This window comes from Cavia porcellus, unplaced genomic scaffold (genome assembly GCF_034190915.1).
Source record: "Cavia porcellus strain 051 isolate PalLab524CR breed Dunkin Hartley unplaced genomic scaffold, mCavPor4.1 scaffold_7, whole genome shotgun sequence".
Classification (NCBI taxonomy): domain Eukaryota; kingdom Metazoa; phylum Chordata; class Mammalia; order Rodentia; family Caviidae; genus Cavia; species Cavia porcellus.
The window spans coordinates 16,057,296-16,078,838 of record NW_026947490.1 but is presented as its reverse complement, the minus strand read 5'-3'; the positions used below and the strand labels follow the sequence as shown (position 1 = coordinate 16,078,838).

The window sequence follows — 21,543 nt, the reverse complement described above, 5'->3', positions numbered from 1 at the left end:
GCCGAGCCGCTGTGGAGGTAGCCGGCCGCCGGGCGGCGGGAAATCCAACCCGCGGTTTCCGATGGCGTGGGGACTCCGTTCGGAGACTCCCGTTCCCAGAGCTCGGCGGTCGCGTCTCTCCTTGCCGAGCCGCTGTGGAGGTAGCCGGCCGCCGGGCAGCGGGAAATCCAAACCGCGGTTTCCGATGGCGTGGGGACTCCGTTCGGAGACTCCCGTTCCCAGAGCTCGGCGGTCGCGTCCATCGGTTTTAACATGTTGTATCTTATTGGATTTTATTATATGTGATAATATAAACAAAAACTTTTATAGACAAGGAGATTATACAGAAACCATTGTTCATTTCCTGTTAGTTGATTCTAAATATCCTGTAATACCATCATTCTCTTGAATGGTTTTACATTGTCTTGATACATTTGATGCTACAGTATACGAAGTTATACCCAAAGATTTTAAGGGAAGAGACACTATGGTAACTACTATTATGTCGAGATTATCTTGTGGTGAAACACTATTTTGCTTAAATGGCTATGTTTTGACCTGCGCTGTTTTGTTGTTATGCCCTCTTTTTTTTTTTATCTCAATCTCCTTTTTATTATCTACTTTTTCATTTTTATCCTTTTAATTAAGGGAAAAATAAATAAAAAATAGCAGGATATATTATAGTAACCCACTTTGATTTCCTATTAACTTGATTTGAAACTCTGTATTGCTCTCACCATCTTGTTTTGACTGATTTTCCTCTATTCTGTTATGCTTGATAGTACCAAGTTTGAAAGTATAGGCAACAACTATGAAGACAATAAGATTCATTGTGATGCCCATTCTGGTTGACTATTATCTTCTTTTGAAGTCCTCTAATGTCTCCAATATTTTGGTTTTATTGGTCTTACTCTTTACTGTTTTGTTCAATTTTATTATAACTGATGATATAGGCATTTCTTTTTAAGGTAACAAGAGGCATTATGGTAACCATTGTTGATCACCTTGTATTTTGTTTTTACATTATGTATTATGTCCATCCTTTTGATTTGACTGACTCTGTCCTGGTATGTCACATTTGGTTTTACTTTCTTCAAAAAAGAAAAAAAGTAGTAAGAACTGTGGGAGTAATAAAATCCAAAATGTGTAATTGTCATTGTACAAAAGAAAGGAAAAGAATATATATGCAGTTATATCTCTTAAATATATATCTCTAAAAGATTATATCTCTAAAAGATAAATATATATCTCTAAAAGATATAACTGCATATATATTTAAGTGTATAAGATAGATAACCATATTACTGAATTTTGTTGGATCATTGAACAAAACTGTTTGCAGTGTCACTGTTTGAAAGTCCCCTCTATATGCTTTAATTTTGTAACTTCAACAACTATTTCTAAGATGACAGTATGTAATTAACTAGTGATTTCCTACTGTTTATTTTTTCTGAAATTCTGTATAACTTGTATCCTTTTTCTGTTTTTTTTTCTTTTTTCTCCTTAAATAAAATTTAAAAATAAATAAATAAAAATTTAAACATTCACCACACATTTTGGTCACACTTCTATTTCAGTACAGTAAATTAGAGTGAAAAGGCAATAAAGGAAGGTATGCTCAATATCTGAAAGTGTAAAATAAAATATGAAAGAAAAAGTTTCCAAGAAAGGGTTAAGATCTGGGGAAAAAGAATTACCCTTGAAGAGGCAATACAGCATTATTCAAAGGCTTAATAAATAAGGAATGTGGACTCAATACATTAAAACTACAATTATTCAATGAAAAAACATGTACTAGGCACTGTTCCAGGGACTAGAAATAAGGCAGTAAGTAATGTAAAACACTCTCCTTGTTCAGTCTAGTATTTACCAGAAATGATTACTTTAAATTGTAGCAAATGCCCACAGAAAAAAATAATTACATAGGGTCATTATTTAAAAGACACATCCAATCTTTCTTTTGACAGCCTAAGTTTTCTCCTTTTCAATTTTTGATGGCATGCATAGAATAATGTAGTGCAATGCACTAATCCTACAGGCACAATCAGATAACGATTATTAGCTTTTTTTTTTTTTTGCAATAGGATTTCACTATGCAGCTCAGGCTACCCTTCAACTGACTTTGTAGCCCAGGTTGGTTTTCACAGTGATCCTCCTGCCCCAGCCTTCTGAGTGCTGGGATTACAGGCACCTGTAGTCACAGAGCTTATTATCTACTTTTTAAATGAAAATATTGAATGTTTTCAGCACTCCAGGTTACCTGTCATATAGCTTATTAGCTAATTTTTAAATCAAAATATTGAATGTTTTCAACATTCCAGGTTACCTGATGCTTTTTCCCATTATATTCCCCTCACCCAATAAATACTGCTAGTCTGATTTCTTTATAATAGATCAGTTTTGTCAGTTTTTGATTTTCATATAAATTGAACCATTTTTTTTTTTGTTTCTGGCTTTTCTTTTTTGTTGATGAGATTTACCCATGTTGCTGCATGTAGTAACTATCTGTTCTTTTGATTGTTATATAGTATTCTACTATATGAAATACTGTAACATTCCTTTTTCTCTTGATGTTCATTTGTACCTTGTATAACACATGGCTATTTTGATCTATATTCTTTGTTTTATCTTTGCTCAAAACAAACTATCAATAACAACAAAAAAGCCAATTTATCAACTATAAGTCACACTGTAATGTTTACATTAACCTAAGTGTCAATGAAAATTAAGCAATGAATTTCTGTCCTGATTCATTTTATAGAAATGAAATTCAAGGACATAGTTCAGTGGATATACAGGGATATAGTTCAGTGACACAGCGCCTGCCTGGCAAGCACAAGGACCTGAGTTTGATTTCTGGTACCAAAAAAATAAAATGAAATTCAGATTTCAATCCCAGCTTTAATCTCTTTAAATGAACATGTTTTATAAAATAGGCACATTTTAATTTTTCTCTAGTTTTAATCTTTTAACTCTTATTTCCTCTTAAAATGTTTTATGTATATGACCTTTTCTAACTTTCTGTATGAACAGGTATAGTTCCCTTAACTTGCATTGTAGTATAACAGAACAATGACACAATCTAATATTTACCTGGGATTCAGCCATTTCCTCTTCTTTCTAGGAAAGGCCAAAGTCTGAGGAGGTGGACCTGAAAAAGAGTAAAAAGTCATTAGGACAGGCTTATTAGGTGGTTTCAGAAATATGCACCTACAATGTAAAGGTGAGCTATAGCAGAAAAGCCTAACATGCAGCCTAATATTTACAACACAAAAGTACTAGTAATGATTACATGGAACTTAAGCATGGGGTGGATAAGAACAGGAGTACACATGTGGGAGATGGTCCAGAAATCTGTCAATAGCTCTGTGTCAGAGCAAATTATGAAACTGACAAACTGACAAACATTACCTTATTTTTGGTGTTTTAGGACACTTAAAAAAACAAGTGAGAGAGGGATTAGAAAATGGCGGCTTGCTAGGCGATCGGGCGGAGAGTCTCTCTGGAGAAATCATATTAGAAGCTAGAATATGACAACATGGAGAGGGCCAGATGAATGGATAACGATTCTTATTAACCAAGACAGCGCAGCTGGAGGATTTAAAGTTGTGCTGAGACTGTGAAGGCTGATAACGGGAGGCTGCAAATCCCGTGCCTTTAAATCAGCGAACTGACCCGTGGACCCAACAGGAAAAGCTGTGTTGGTTTTTGGTGACTGCTGGAAACTGAGACCTGGGACCCCGAGAAGCAGCCAGGACTGCCCCGCTGCACCAGAGGAGGTTGTGAAAGGCTCTGGAGCTCCGAAGCCGAATGCTGTGCAGTTTTCTGACCATTCCACGCTGTGCCGAGAGCGCAGGGAGGGTGAGCGGCACGGTGTGCAGAAGACCCAAGAGGAGGACCTGCACCGAACCCTGGTGAGTACTGGGGACCCCGTGGCTGCTGGGGTTGGCCAGAGAACATCTTGGAACTGGGCAGTGCCCGCCACCACGGGGACATCAATAACACAGAGAGTCTGGCGACAGACATCTTAGAGTTGGGCAGAACCTACAGCTCGGTGACATCACTGAGACCGCCTGTAGGGAGGTCTGGTGGAAGACATCTTGAAATTGGGCAGAGCCTGACGCCGTGCTGGCTTCAGGGTCATACAGAGAACTAGTGGTAGACATCTTGGATTTGGGCAGACCTGCTCTCCTGGTGCTCCTGTCACAGAGAGGTCTAGAAGAGAACAGCTGGGATTTGGGCAGAATCCTGTGCCATAGTGACATTAGTCAGCTGCTTCTGGTACAGGGAGAACTGGCAGGAGCTACTGGGGCTAAACCAAGCCTCTGCTTGGGGCCCAATAAGCAGATACAAACAGATAGTCACAACTCAGTGACATCCAGAAGGTACAGCCTAATTTACAGATTGACTGGCACAGAAGGCTGGAGGCTAGCCTGTACCGCCCCTGCATCCCAGCCTACCCCAGATAACAGCAAATTGGGGAGGACAGCAAAAACTCAAGCCAGCACGCTTGTGAAAGGCCCTAAGCAATACGGAGAGGGCCAGGGACCCCCAGGACACTCCAGTCTGAAAGAAACCAGAAACATGACAAGAGATAAAAATTAAAAAAAATCTCCAGCTGCCCAACATGAGAAAATAAGCCCAGGAGAAGTAAACACTGAAGAGAACAAGCACAGTAACCATCTAATACTCGACACAGCATCAGCCAAAATTAAAAAATACCTTCATGACCTCATAGATGAATTTAAAGCTGTACTCCTGATCCAAGTGAGGCAAGATATAAAGAGATTAATTAAAGAAATGACATGCCCCACCCAAGAGAACACAGATGGAAGAACTGAGGAAATCAGAAAAGAAAGAGAAACTTCTGAAGAAGAATTTAAACATAACTTAGAATACATGAAACAGATCCAAAGAGATTACCTGGAAACTAAAAACTCCATTGAACACTGGCAAAATGCCTTGACAGAAACTATAGACAGCCTTCTGAAACTTGAAGAGAGATTTATGGCATATGATCATGAAAGAAAAAGCCTCTTAAAAATAACAAGGAACTAGAAAGAAACATTCAAAAACTAGAAGATGACAAAAAGATACATAACTTAAGAATAAAGAATGTGAGTGAGGAAGCAGGAGCAACCAAAAATGAAATACAAAGAATATTCACAGATATATTAAAGCAAAATTTCCTATGTATAGCAAAAAGAAATGATATCTAGATAAAAGAGGCATACAGAACACCAGCTACCTACAACCAAAACAGATCTACGCCTAGATATATAATAATCAAGATTCCAGAAATCCACCAAAAGAACAGAATATTAAAAGCAGCCAGAGAAAAGATGCAGATTACCTACAACGGGAAAATTATCAAAATAACAGCAGACTTATCAACACAAACTCTTAAGTCAAGAAGGGAGTCGGGAGAAATATTCCAAGTCCTGAAAGAAAATAATATGCAACCAAAGCTCATATACCCGTCAAAACTCTCCCTCAAAATTAATGGAGAAATAAGATGCTTCCAAGACAAGGAGGAACTGTGGGAGTTCGTGGCCACCAATCCAACCCTACAGAGAGTGTTGAAGGACATTACAGAGAAAGAGAGGAAGGGATACCAGGATTCCAACAACAGTGGCAGAGAGGCCTCAATGAACGGGGCAGACAGTGAAATGAGGGAATAAGGTGGACAAATTATAACAGAAAAGTGGAGTAGCAAACATGAGGCAGAGACGGTAAGCTATAGTCTTTAGTATAGACAGCTCTGAAACACTATAAAAAAAAAGGCAGAGGTCATTGTTAATGGTGTATAAGGATTTAAAAGACACAGTAGTCTTATCACCATATTTAGTTTGAATTTAATTTGTTCTGGTCTGTCCACTCATGTCAGATTTGAGGGCACAGACATCTTGACCCAAAAATAGCAGGTTATACCATGGTAACTATCCTTACTTTCCTATTACCTTAAACTGAAATCCTGTATTACTTACATTGTCTTACTATGACTGATTTTAATTGAATCTGAATCATAAGACTATGGGTTGGCCTTGGCTGATTTTATTTGAATTTGTTATGCTTGTTGGTATCAACCCTAAAAGTAGAGGCAACTACTCTGAAGATGACAAGATGTAAAGAATATCCATACTGGTATTAACTATTAACAGCCCTCAAATCCTACAATGCTTTCAAAGTTAAGTTTTTATAAAAATAGGTAATACTATGTTTAACTATAATAAGCCGGTGTTGTGGACAAATTTATTGAAAATAACAAGAGAAAACATAGTAACTACGGAAGATCATCTATATTGTGGTCTTATATGTCTTACCCATTGCATGTTTTTCTAGGAAATTGTTTTGCAGTCTTGCTACGACTTGGTTTTCCCTATAATACAGAGAGGATAGATATATATGTAGAAATTCACACATGGGTTTTTTTTTCAATTATTTACGGGAACAGATTATATAATGCAGGTTGTAATGAACAGATACTCTGAGGAAGAGACGCTAAGAAACCAGAGGCTAATTTTGTAGCATTATGATATAAATTCTAGCAATACTATTGTTCACTGATTAGAATGACATTGGACTGGTTTCTTGAGTTCAATTTCAGCATATGTAGAGATGGGGACAGCTATTACAAAGAGAATGAGAGATGCGATGGTGGTTATTATTGTCTTCCCTAATGTTAGATCTTGAAGACCTAAAAAGCCTTCATCATCCTTTAATGATTTGATTAGTTCTATAATATGCAATAAGTATATAAAGTGGGTGAAGATGGGGACAACTATTTGTAAGAAACTGGAGACAGTTAGATAGACAGTGAAGATGTCCAGTGGACTTGCTTTGAAATCTGTATTTCTTTAAATTGTTTTTTTAACTGTTTTGTTCTGTTTTGGTATGTTTAATCTTACCCTCTTTGAGATGTAAAAGAAATGTGTAGGACTGATAACCATATTACTGAGCTTTTGTTCAATCATTGAGCAGAACTGTTTGTAGTGTCACTTTTTGAATGTCATTCTAAATACTTTAATTCTGTAACCTGAGCAGCTATTTCTAAGATGACAATATGTAACTTACCAACTGGCAATTTCTTACCGTTTGTTTTTCTGTAATTTTATATTATTTCTACCCTTTTTTATCTCCATGTATTTTTTTTGTTTCCTTTTCTTAAAAAAAAAAAAAAAAAAAAACAAGTGAGAATTTAACCAAAAACAAGTAATTATATTTCAAGGAAGGAATGAAAAGTATTGTTAGTACTGTGTTATCAGGAGTTCTGATGGTAGCTGAACATAGTAATGAACATCTGTGAACTCAGCATTTGGAAGCCTGATGCAGAAGCATTGCTGCAAGTCTGAGACCAGCCTGGGCTACAAAGGGAATTCAAGACCAGCCCGAACTGCATAGGGAGACCCTATCTTGGAAAGAAAAAAAAATGTTCTGAAAGCAAGAGGATTAAATCTTTATTCTTACTAACTAGACTACATGTCTGTGCAGCCACTTTCATTTTTCACTTTATAGTATCCAATTAAAATGCTGTTTTACAGGCTGCATTTATTGCTCAAATGAAGGCTTTTCTTCATAACCAGATTGTCAACATTGTAGAAAATGGTGCCATCACTCTGGAGGGACACACAGTTACTGTGAGGGGCCCCAGAAGAATTCAGTGGAGGGACTCCACCCAGGTATCAATGTAGAACTCAGTCTACATTGGAAAGGAGAAAAAAGAGGGCCCAGCCTGTCAAGAGTGTGGGGTGAGAAAAGAAAGGAATTGGTTATGATTTCTACTATCTGTACTCATGTACTAAACATGTTTAAGGTCATGAAACTGGGTTTCTTTTACAAGATGAGGTACATTGGTACATTTCACCACCAAGAGTTTTTCAGAAAGGTCTCTTGAAACTCAAAATTTTTTGAATGAAAAATATACTTAGTAAGGTTGGATGAGGCCAGGAATTGTATATTCGGTATTTGAAGCTTATAAAAGTAGGTTAATTACTGATGTAAACAATAATGTATTTGAATTAAATGTATCTGAAACAAGTATATGAGAAATTTTTTTGAGAGTATGGTCCTGATCACAGAACAATTCAGTAAACAGATGAGTAAGAACTTCTAGCTACAGAAACAAGATGACTATTCTTAAAACCTTTTGAAATAGTTTAGACATGCCGATGAAATCTTTCTATTGAAAAAAAAAAAACAGTGGTCAACACATTACTGAGGCCAGTTCATTTCCTTCCTACTACTTTCAGTAAAGTCATGTCATACACTTGTTAATTGGTCACATTATTCCATTTGGGAATTTCATCTACCTATAGTATGATTGAATTCTTTAAAATTTGCAAGCAGTAAAATTCAGTCTTTGCTCTGTACAGTTCTATGCTTCTGACAAATGAAATGTTATGTATCTACCACCATGGTACCACACAAAGTAGTTCCAGCCTCCCAAACTCCTAAGGTGCTTCTCCTTTGTAGTCAGGCTTCCCTTATATCCAATCCCGTGCAGTCACGGACAACTTTTTGGTCCTTAGTTTTTCCTTTGCCAGGGTGTCATCTGAATGGGATAATACAATATGTAGGTTTTAGTTCTGACTTCATTCACTTAACAAAATACATTTAAAATTTATTCATGTTTTTGCATTAGTCAGTAGCTAGCACCTCTTAATCACTGAATAGTATTCTACTTTATGAGGTACCATGCTTTATCCACTCACCCGTTCAAAGACATTTGATTGTCTTTCTAAATAAAGCTGCCAAGAACATTTCTTCACAGATCTGTGTATGAACATGTCTCTGATTTACTTGGGCAAATACTTAGAATTTGGATGCTGGGTAATAGCACATATTTTTTAAAAAATCACCAAACTGTTCTTCTAAGTTGCTGTACTATTTTATATTCTCACAGGAAAGTCTCAGTTACTGTTGCTCTGCATCCTCAACTGCATGCAGTTCAATGTATAAATCAGAATTCTGAAATGTCTTTCCAAGAGTCTCATCCTGTGGTCATTAAATCAAAGGCTAATGTATATACTGCTGTAAAAACTTTGTAAGTGTAATGAACATTATGAACCTTAAAAGAGCAAGAGTAGCTGGGGATGGCAGCATATACCTATAATGCCAGCACTGGGAGGCCAAAGTAGGAAGATCACATTTAAGCCCAGTTTAGCAGTTTAGCAACTTGGCAAGACCCAGTCTCAAAATAAATTTTTTTTGTCTTTTCCCTTTTTATCGGTACCGGGGATCGAACTCACAACTGCCTGCTTGCAAGGCAGGTGCTTATGCCGCTGAGCTAAATCCCCAGCCCCTTCAAAATAAATTTTTTAAAACTTCAAAAGAGGAATAGGGGATGTAGCTCAGTATGAAAACCTTATGTTCAACCACCAATGCTGAAATATAACAATAGGAAAAGTGTCCTGGATAACCCAAGTGGGCCCAATCTAATTGCATAATTCCTTCAAATGGAACACCTTTCTTGGCTGAAGTCAGAGAAGAGATATGGTATAAGAAAATTTTTGTGTTCTGAAACACAAAAAGGCCACCATTAGTGTCTTCAAAGGTGAAAGTTGTGGTAAGTCAATGAATGCAAGTGGCATCTAAATGCTGAGAATGATTCCAGGCTAAGAGCTTAAAAAAAAGCTGGCCCTCCATATTACAGTCATATGGAAATAAAAGCTCTATCAACTGGATTAAGCCAAGAGCTTCCAGACAGAAACATAACCCTGCCAACATCTTGACCACAACCCTGTGAAGATTCAGTGAACCACCAAAGTCATGCCGTCCCCAGCCTTCTGACTGAAACTGTGAGATAGTTGTTTTAAGCTACTAAATTTATAGTAAAAGACAACAGCAATAAAAAACTTTTTCATTTCTCTATGAAGTAATGTTGTTGAGCATATCTTCATATGCTTATTTGGTGAAGAGTCTATTCAAATCCTTTGTCTCTTTTAAAAATTCGGCTATCTTGTTGAACTGGGTATTCTTACTATACTGTATTCTGAAAACACTAGATTACTGGATATATAAATTGTGAATATTTTCTGTTAGTTTATGGTTTATCTTTTCACTTCCAATACCCTTTTACAGAGAATTTTTTTTCATTTTGGCAAGGTCAAATTTGCTATTTATGAATCATGTTCTTTGTCATAAAAGATCATATACATGTTCCACAATATTTTGTTCTGGAAGTTGTGGAGTTTTACATTTACGTTTATGTTTATTTTGAGTTAATTTTTGTAAAGCTGTGATGTGTGCATTGAGGTTCATAGTTCATGCATATGAGTATCAAATTATTCATCATTTATAAAAAACATTACCCTTTTCCACAAAATTACCTTTCAATTTTATTCACATTTTTTAATGAAGCAAGTTCTTTATGCAGCTGTGGTTTTTAAGACTTTTTGTAATTCTCCAGCACAGAAAAGAGGATAAGGTAAAAACTGACATTCATTACCATACCCAAAAATATGTACAACTAATATCAAAGGACAGATTTTAAACTATTATGACATGAATTTTTGAATTCTCCACCCTGAATAATAGATGAGCAAGCCTTCCTACACCACCACAGTGTAACATGTAATTAACAATAACAGCATCTTCTATTCCAAGTTCAATGACACTTCTACAGCCGACATATCTCCCCTAGCAATGTGAGAACAGACTCATGTCCTGAGATTTTTGACTGGCCTTGCAACAATCCCTCAAGAAGCTACAGACACTTTTGGTTTGGGAGTCTTATTTTGACCTAAAGCCCCAGCAATTCTCTGGAAATTTATGAGACCACTGACTTGGGGTGATCACTCACTTTTGGGTGTCCTAAATAACCCAGCAGACTCTTCCATTTTAATTGCTAGCTAGCTTCATTAGTTTCAGTCTCAGTTACAAAGCCCAAATACATACACTAAGCCTTGGAGTTTTTTCCCTAATCTAGCTAAGGATTTGTCATTTTTTAAAAAAAATACCAAGTGTTAGTTACATTGATTCATTTCTATTATTTTTCTGTTTCTACCCCCTTATATATTTACTGTTTCTTTCCTTCTACATTTGGACTTAATTTTCCATTTTTAGTTCCTTGAGATATACAGTTAGATTTTATATTTGAGATTTTTATGATCTTTTCCCTTTTTAATGTTGAGTTTTATCAGTATCAATGAATCTCCCTCTTTCACTGCATCCTGTAAGTTTTGGTATATTGTAGCTTTGGTTTTGTCTCAAAGTATTTTCTAATTTTCTGTTTAACTTCTTCTTTGATCTAACAGCTGTTCAAGATTGTGTTAATTTCAACGTATTTGTGAATTTTTAAGGTTTACTTCTAATAACTGATGTTTAGTTTCATTCCATTGCAGTCAGAAAAAGATACCTGTTATGATTTCAGTATCACTAAATTTGTGAAGACTTGTGACAGAATGTGAAGTATTCTGGAAAAAAATTTCTGTGTATATTCTGTTTCTGTTGAATAGAAAATTCTTTGTATGTTAGGTCTGGTTGGTCCTATTTCCTTATTGAGCGTCTGTCTAGATGTTCTGACTATTATTTAAAGTGAGGTATTTTAAAGTCCCCTACTACATTACACTACTGTATATTCCCCTGCCAGCTGTTTCCTTAGTATATTAACTGATCTGGTGTTGGGTGCATTTATCATTGTCACATCTTCCTTACAGATTGACCTTTTTTTATTGTAAAATGTTCTTTGTTCGTTCCTGAGACAGTTGATAACTCAGTCAATTTTGGCTGTCTGATGTAGTTATAATCTGCTTTCTCTCTTTGGATTATAATTTGCATGGATTACTTTTTTTCCATCCCTTTACTTCCAAGATATCTATGTCCTTAAAACTATAGTGAGTTCTTTAGCACAAAAGAGTAACTATTGAGCAAAAATATCTATGATATATTCCAAAATAACTAAAAGAGTTCAAAATTCCCATCACATAATAATGAATAATGGTTAGCGGGGAATGGTGGGGCATGACTGTAATCCCATCACTCAGGAGGCCAAGGTAGAAGGACTGCCATGAGTTTGAGGCCAGCCCAGGTTACATAAGTGAGTTCAAGGCCAGCCTGCACTACTTAGTAAGACCTGTCTCAAACAAAACCAAATTAGTAATGGTTGAGGAGATAAAAATGCCTGTTAACCTATATGACTAATATATATTATCATGTATAGAAGTAGTATAATGTAACCTATAAAGATGAACAAATTCAAAACTAAGTATATAAAATGAGTTTGATATAATGAATATATAGTTGTGTCTTATTTTTATATCCATTCGGCCAGTCTATGTCCCTTGGTTGGGGACTTTCATTCATTTATATTTACTGTATTTATTGCTAGGGAAGGATTTACCATTACTATTTTGTTGTTTTCTACTAGCCCCATTCCTGCATCTTTTTCTCTCTTACTCTCTTCTTTGTTTTATTGATTCTTTTTGTATTTTTATGTTTCAACTTATTTTTTGGTGTAATTTTAGTATTTCTTGTATTACATAAAATAGCTTATAGGTATAAAAGTCTATTTTCAGCTAATAATTTAAATTCAGTAACATACAAAAACTCTACATTTCACTTTCCCCACACCTTGTTATTGATATTTAATTCACACTGATTCACATGATATATCTCTTAATATTCATGGAATGACCAAGATATCTGGAAAATATTTAATTTTTTTAAAAAATTATTACAATAAAATTTCCCTAAAATACTCCCTCTCACTTTATAGACACTTATCCTATCATTCTTGCCACTTTCTGAAGCAGTTCTAGAAGTCCTATTTCATGTCTGCAGGAGGCATGATCAAAACCACATATAAAGCTATAGCTGAACACCATTTAAGGGTACAACCGACCGGTCCCAATGCATTCTGGCCTGCAGTTTCTGTGGAAAAATCCATTGATAAAACTCATATGAAACAACTTGATTTTCTTTTGATTCTTACAAAATACTGTCTTTGATGTATCACAATTTAATGTGCCTTGGTCTAGATTTTTAAGTATCCTCATTTTGTGTCCTTTGTGCTTCTTGAGTCTCGATATCTATTTCCTTGTCCTGATTTGTGAAGTTTTCATTCATTTTTAAGTAAGCTTTCTGGTTCTTTTCTCTTCTTCTCTTAGATGCTCATAGATACATAGACATCTGTTCAATGGTATTGTATAATCCATTTATGCCTTCCTCATTCTTTTTCACTCCTTTTTCATTTTGCTTCTCTGAATTATTTCCAGTAACCTATCTTTACACTTGCTGACTCTTATCTCTATTTTGGCTAGTCCACTGTTGAATACTGCTGTGAATTTACTCAGGGTAGTTGTGTTCATTCATCAATTCTACAATTCTACAAGGCACTGACCTTTTTTTTTCTCTGAACCCATGACATCCACACTGAGCTATCCCGGGCCCTGTTTTATTTTTTATTTTGAGATGGAGTTTTACTAAGTCACTAGTAATGCCCAAGCTGGGCTACAAGTTGTGTTCCTCCTGCCTCAGCCTCTCAGAGCACTAGAATTATAGGTATGTACCACTATGCCAAGGTTTTCCCTAGATTTAAAATTACTTGGTTGTTCAATGACCTCAGTATTCTAATAGGTTCAAGAAAAGTTGTTTTGCAGTTTGTCCAGTTTTTTCCTAGTAAAAGTAGAAGCAAAGTTCCTTCTAGCTGTTTATATCATTGTAAAAAAAACACACACACACAAATATACCTAAGACTATCCTTCTCATTCACTTAATATTCATCAGAATGTTTTAATAAGTACACTGTCTTCTAAGATTACTTATTTTGTTTTAAAAGTTTTGTCTCCTAAATTATTTACCCAACTATGTTTCTTCTGTTTATTTAGGTATTTCTCTTTTATGTTGGGTATGTTCTTTGAATTCCTTGTGATCCATAATTATTTACATGTAATAGAGAGGTGTTACAAATTTGACTATAAATTGATGTATATGACCACTTTCTTGTCGGTAGTTTTGGTTTTTTGTTTTTTTTTTGGCGGTACCAGGGATCGAACTCATGCCTGCGCACTTGAAAGGCAGGTGCTTATGTGGCTGAGCTAAATCCCCAGCCCTTGTCGGTAGTTTTGAATGTGCTAGTGCAACAATGAATTAATCTTTTCTCTGGAAATAGCCAAAAATCAGGTGTTAGGAGTCTTTCCTTTGGGAGTCAAACAGTTTCTCAGTCAGCCAGCTACCAGTGGGTACAAACTGGTATCAGCTGGCCACTTTCTGAGAGGCTAGAGTACAGGGACAGGAGAGTCACATCTTTCAGAATGCAGGCTCTCAATGAATTCCCATTTCAATCACTCCTCTTTGGTTTGTATCAACAAGACTAGATCTTTCTAATTCAGTTTTAAGAAAAATGCACATGTCCTTTCACTTGGGGAGGGGTAGGGACATGCAGCGGGTGGAAGCAGCATAATCATCTAGCTATGCAAGGTATGAGAAAGGTTCTGGCAGTCCATTCCTTGTTTTTAGCCAACACCACTGCCCTATTTTGCCCTGCACCTGCCATATTCATATCTATAGTTTCTTAAGAGATTCTGAAATACAATAATTTTACTTCTTTTTGGTATCATTCTTGGCAGAAATTTAAATTGTAGCTTCCAGTAGGTCTCTAAGTACTCTGTTCATTTTCACCTTTTAAATATACAATATAAACTCTTATTGATGGAGATTTAATTTTCTCTTTTCTCCCCTATGGTCTAATGTCATATAAATTCTTTTATTAGTATGTTAGCCAAGTTCATGGAGAATAAATAGTACTTTTCTGTCATCTCTATACAGTTTCAAAAATATTCTAAAGCAATGGCTTTAAAACTTCATTAATCATGACCCATGCTAAGAAATACTTTATGATCTATACTTATATTATTATGATTTAATACATACATGCATGTATGATTGCAAGAGTAAAAAAGCAAAATTTCATAAAACAAACAGCAGAATGTAAAAGACTGATATTCTCAACTCTAGTCTAAAATAATGTAAAAGGACTATTTTCAAAAAGTTCAGATATATTTAAATGCATCCTTAATCTTCAAAAACTTCTTTAAAATTCTTTTTAAAAATTTGAAAACAGAGAGAACAAGGCCACACCAGCAAGCAAGACTAGTCTGGCAACCAGTGCCATATGCAGGCCCCCACTGGACTGCAACAGCCAGATCCTAGCCTCTCCCCATGAGTCAACACCATTTGTAGAAGCGGGTAAACAGAACACAGCACATCAGCTGCCACATCAGCAAACAAGCCCAGTCTGGTGATGAGCACCATGTTCAGGCCACCACTGGACTGGAACAGCAAGACCACAACCCTTCTGCCACACAGACTGGCAAACAATAAGTACCAATTCCCTACCCCGTTGTATGCGATCAGCTCATCCGAAGAAACACAAGCTGTGATGATAGCTATGGAGATGAAATGCAACTGCATGAATTAAAACCACACTGAGATACCATCTCACTCCTGAAAGAATGGTCAGGATCAAGAAAACCGACAACAAATGCTGGAGAGGCTGTGGGGAAAAAGGAACTCTCCTGCACTGCTGGTGGGAGTGTAGACTGGTACAGCCTTTGTGGAGATCTGTCTGGAGATTTCTCAAAAAGTTGGGACTGGAAATCCCATTTATTCCAGCTATTCCACTTCTAGGCATATTCCCAGAAGAACTGAAAGCATCATACCACAGTGATATATGTGCACCTATGTTTATAGCAGCACAATTTGTAATCGCCAGATCTTGGAAACAACCCAAGTGTCCATCAACTGAGGAATGGATAAAAAAGTTGTGGTATTTCTATACAATGGAGTATTATTCAGCTATAAAGAAGGATCACATTGAGATATTTATCAATAAATGGGCACAGCTTGAGACCATACTCATAAGTGAAATAAATCAATCTCGCATGTGTGAATACCGAATAGTTTCCCTAATGTAAGTAATGATTCAAATATATAAAAATATGTGGTAATCATGATTCCCCATTAGGTGGCCTTGGAGCCTTATAAAGTTTTCACTCATTAATTAGAAAGGCTTTATTCTGGGCTTCTTGATATGAAAATATTTGAAGCTAGAGTATATGAAGTTTTATCCAAATATTTCAAGGAAAAAGACACTATGGTAACTACTATTAAGTCAGGTTATATGGTGGTGAAGTACTAGGTTGTTGAAACAGTCATGCTGTGACCTCTATTGTTATATTGTTATGTCCTGTTTTATCTCAATCTCCCCCTTATTGTTTTAAAAAATTATTTAGTCATTTCTTATGTTTGTCTTAATTAAAGAAAAAATTCAAAAAATTAGGATATATAAATAGTAACTCTTTTTGATTTCCTATTAACTTGTTTTGAAGTCCCGTAGTACTCCCACGATCTTGTTTTGACTGATTAGACTCTGTTCCATTCTATATGGTAGTATCAAGTTTGAAGACATAGGCAACTACTTTGAAGACAATAAGATTCACTAAGATACCCATTCTGGTTTGACTATTGTCTTCTTTGGAAGTCCTGTAATGTTTACAATGCCTAAGTTTTATTGGTCTTGTTCTCTACTGTTTTGTCCAACTTTATAATATCTAATGAGATAGACAATTCTTTTTAAGGAAACAAGGGACAACGTTGATAACCATTGTTGATAAACTTGTACTCTGTTCTACACCATGTGCTATGTCTATCCTTGGTATTGACTGACAGCTTTGTTTTGCCATATTTGACTGTATTCTCCCCCCCCCCAAAAAAGTAATAAGCACTAAGGAGTAATAAAATCCAAAATGTGTAAATTTTGTTGTAAAAAAGAGAGGGGAAAAAAAAAAGAAAAAGAGCTCTAACGGATATAACAGCAAGTGTGTTTAGGGGTGTTAAATAGCTGACTATATCAATGTTTTTGGATCATTGAACACAGCTGTTTGCAGTCTCCCTGTTTGAATGTCCACCTTGTATTCTTTGATACTGTGATTTGAGGAACTATTTTCAAGATGATAATATGTAATCTACTAACAGGTGATTTCTTACTGTTATGTTTTTTTTGTTTTTTTGTTTGTTTTTGTTGTTTTGTTTTGTTTTTTTGTAGTTCTGTATTACGTGTACCCTTACACCGCTTTGGTTTGTTTTGTGTTTTTCTCTTTTTCCTCTTAAATAAAAAAAAAAAAAAAAAAAAAAAAAGAAATGCAACTGCATGCCTGTGGTTCTTTGTTGTTTCACTAACAGAGCAGGTCTAGGGCCAGTGCTCTAATCATAGGTTCAGAGGATAGTGGTACGCAGTGTGACATCTCATGGGGATCTCTTCTGAGAGTTGCAACCACTGTTGATTTCCAGTGGTCTTGTTTTGAAAGTCCTGTATCATTTCCATTCTTTTGTTGGGTTGGGTTTTGTTCTCTTTTGTTTTGTTGGATTATGTCAAATCTCATGGTAGGAGCAGCTATTTCAAAGACAGCAAGATATATTATGGTAGCAATTTTGGATTTATTATTGGCTTGTTTTGAAATCCTTTATTGCATTGCTTATTTTGTTTTTATTGTTTCTATTCTATTCTGTTCTGTTTGATTTTTACTATGTCCAAAGTTATCTGCAGCTTTCTGAAGACATCAAAAGGCACTATAGTAACTATTGTTAATTTTGTAGTGTCTTGAAGTCCTGTATCTCTTACACTGGTTTGTTTTGATTGATTTTATTCCGTTTTATCCTCTTGTAAAAAATTTGAAAACAATTTCTTTTCTTTTCATTGAAGATTAAAGTATAACTCCACAAATCAGGAAGTACGTGGGCACTGCCATTTTCCTAAATAAAGTTAAAATAATTATAGGGTCTGGGGAAGATAAGGGAGAGAGAGATCATTAGCTCACAACCAAGATATGAGGTTGAAATGATTGATATCAAAAGAAAGTTAACAGGTCAAAGGAAAATATGTAAATATGCCTGTATCTATGTAACTTCATTTCAAAGAAAATCTCTAGTTTAAACAGAAATAGACTTTTCCAGACAAAGTTAAAATGAAAGACCCAGGATTTGTTCATAAGCTCTTCTTTGCTCTTAAGGACTTTATTTTAGTACTGGGAATCAAACTCACAATCTTGTGCTTGCCAGGCAGGTGCTGTGAACTCTGAGCTATATCCCTGGCCACCTTAAGGACTTTTAGGGCCCTCATATTTAAGAAGAAGTTTCTTCACTCATCCTTATTAAACATTAAATAACAACACAGCTCTCCCTTATCAAAACTTTTTATAGACAGTAGGTTGAAAATGAGTGATAAGCTTCTTAAAATAGTTTAGTCTTCAGGCTTCCTTTCTGCTAGTTTACTCTGAACATGCTCATATAGATATGCTCCTATTTCCTCCAAAAAAAAAAAATATATATATATATATATATATATTTAACTCAAACTACAGCCAGGCAAGGGTTAGACAAGACTATCATTTCAGCTACTCGGGAGGCGACACTACAAGTTCAAAGCACTATACAGTGAGTTATATATGGGGCTATATAGTGAGTTCAATGCTAACATGAACTACAGTGAAACCTTGTTTAAAAAATAGAACAAAAAACTATAAAAATATTGAAGGAACAAAACAAATGGCTCTTATAAAACTCTTCACCTATTTAGCAATTTGTTTCACTTTGTACTTTCCCTCTTTCCTTTTCTAAAAGTACACACACAAACTTCACCCGTAACTCTTTCAGCTTGTACCTCTAAAAGATAAGAAATTCTGTCATTATCATACCCAAAATACTGAATGCTGGCACAGTGTTATGGTTTGCATCTAGGTGTCTCCTCAACGGCTTCATGCACTCACAGGTGGAGCTTTTCAGAGGTGACTGAAACTACAAAATATGACTGTAGATTAAGGCTGTGTGAATGTGGATTAAAGGTTTGATAACCAAATAGTCCACTGATTGGATTAGTGTCATTCTGGGAGTGGATAATGGGAAGGCCCACCCTAGGTGTGAGTGGCACCACCCAAAAGGCTTATACTTGGATGGGATAAAAGGGAAAAGGAGGCTGTTTTGCCCTTCGCTGCTTTGCCACCTTCTGCCTGACATGCCATGGACTGTTTTCTCCTTTGTGATGCCCCTCTGCCCTGCCACCCTGTCTTGGGGCCAGGTGACTATGAATTAAAACCTTTATAAACTATGAGCTGAAACAAACTTTGCCTCCTTTAACTGTGAATATTATGTCCTTGTGATGATAAAAGTAACTAAGACATACATCAAAAAATCTAGTATCTGTATTCAAATTTCACTCATGATTTCAATGACATTCTTTAAAGCCAGTTCTTTTAAAATTTAGTTTATTGAGGATTTGATACTCATAAAATACACATACATTCTTTCAGTGATTCCTTTTATAATTTTGTTTCTGAATGCCTCATTAGCTCCTTTTTTCACCTTTTGAAACTAAGCTGCAATCATAAATAACTACATAACTTTCTTAAAATACACAAACCACTTGATCCATGACAGCCATTGTATTTCATGTTCCCAGGCCTAGAAACCAGCCCGATTTCTGTTTAGCACAAATCTTTCCTCTGACCAATGCTTTCTTGTTATTAAAGAAGTAAAAAACTACTTGATCCCTTCATTAGGAGATCCAACTATGTAAACCTATTTATACTTTTGTACCCTACCCCAGAAGCTGACCAATGTGTCTCCTTAGGACTATGAACCACTAATAGTGTAGACTACTCAGACAGTGTCATGTTTCATGTCCCAAAATAATAACTTGCACAAAATAATAACTTGTACAAAAAGGTATAATAACAGTTGTCAATGGATTTAAAGTAACCATACTTAACATGTTGAAGGTTCTATTAAACAATGGGAGAATAAGTAATGTAAGTAAAGAAATGGAAACTATAAAAAAATCAAAAGGAATGCTAGAAATCAGTTATATATGTTATGAGAAATTAACAGTGCTTCAATGGGCTCACAGCAGACATAGCCATCACCATTTTTAAGAATGTATTTCTTGCTACAACATGAATAAACCCTGCAAATATAATGAAATAAGCCAGTACGGAAAGGCCATATGTTGTTAAAATTTCATTGATATGAAACATCTAGAACAGTCAAATGTGGAAACAGAAAGCAGCTGATCAGGCTGGAAGTGAAGGGAATATGGGATTATTACTCAGAGTGCAATCTTGCATGTAGTAGGGGAAAAAATGTCTGAAATTGTAATATAGTGAAAGTTCTACAAGTCTGTGTATAAATTTTATTTCAAAAATGAACTGTACAGGGCTGAGGAGATAGCTCAGCAGCACAGCACCTGCCTGGCCAGCATCATGAGGTTGTGAGTCTGATTCCCGGTACAAAAAAAAAAAAAAGAAAGAAAGAAAGAAAAAGAAACAAAAGAATTGTACATCAGGTGTGGTGGCACACACCTATAATTCCAGTGCTCTGGGAAGATGAGGCAGGAGGATCATGAATTCGATCCAGAAGGGCAATTTAGTGATTTAGCAAGACCTATCTCAAAAAAGAAATAAAAAACAAAAAAGGGCTAGGAATGTAACTCAGTACAAAGATTCTGGATTCAATCCCAAGTACCACCAAAAAAAGTTAATTTTATACTTTAAATGGGTAAGATGAATGGCATATGTTAGATCTTAAACTGTAAAAATTCAAAAAATATTTCCTAGCTCTGTGCACACACATATGCCCACACCCTCCTAGAAACAATGCTAATAGTAACAAATACTATAATTATGTTCTTAAGCATTTTCCACTAACAGGAACCAGGAATCCATACAGAAACACTGATTCCATGAATATGGAAGGAAATGTTTAAAATGATCCTGGGAAATTCTCTTATAACAGGATAAAACTATTGGGGATGTGTTAAAAAGACTCAGAAGCCATCTTGAAGGGGTGGTCAAAAATGAGAATTGTGAGCTTCAAAAACAAAAAAAAACTGTAACGATTTTAAACACATAAGGTACTTTAAAATTGATGGGATTATAATGGTAATACAATAACACATTAATAGATACTATGAAAATAACTCAATAGTCCAAAACCCTATAAAGGAAAATAATTCATTTATTTTGCCTTTCACATACAAACTGTCCCTAACAAGGAATGACAATTCAAATATCACTATTTTGTAACCCTATCTCGAACAATCAGCCTAGCTAAAAATCTTGTTTACTGAAGCAAATATGGTAGAAGGTTTGTTCTATCTTAAAACACTAAAAAACAATAGCAAAAATGCCCTTCTATCTATCCACCTTACTTCCTCTAATGTCACAACTCAATCAATAGTCCTCCAACCACATCAGGCAGTTCTATCATTTCCCATTATCCTTCCCGCTCCCTTGCTCTAACTAAGCCATTCCAGCCTCTTCATTGTAACAAGCATGCTGCCTCTTCAAAATCTTTACAACTGTTGTTCCATCTGCATGAGATAACCTTTCTTCAATTATAAACATAACTGGCTCCTTTACTTTCATGTCTTTGTTACTACCTTTTAAAGACAGTACTGTAGCTACCTAACCTAAAACTGTAATTCCTACCTGTAGTTTTTTTTTTTTTTTTTTGGTCTTTTTCCTTTTTATCGGGACCGGGGATCGAACTCACGACTGCCTGCTTTCAAGGCAG

At 35.7% G+C, this 21,543-nt stretch overlaps 1 protein-coding gene across 13 annotated transcripts in view; it reads right to left on the bottom strand.

Annotated features, from left to right (window-relative positions):
- The window catches only part of Znf569 (zinc finger protein 569), a 100,707-nt gene that overhangs the window by 26,333 nt on the left and 52,831 nt on the right, over nt 1–21,543 (bottom strand). For all 13 annotated transcript variants that reach the window (XM_063252104.1, XM_063252096.1, XM_063252100.1 and 10 more), the window contains one exon: nt 3,073–3,130. Coding sequence is in view for 11 of the 13 variants with exons in the window: in XM_063252096.1 (XP_063108166.1) it covers nt 3,073–3,087 (15 nt within the window). In the remaining 2 variants the exon portion in view is untranslated. Of the gene's footprint in view, nt 1–3,072; nt 3,131–21,543 lie in introns of those variants that run through there.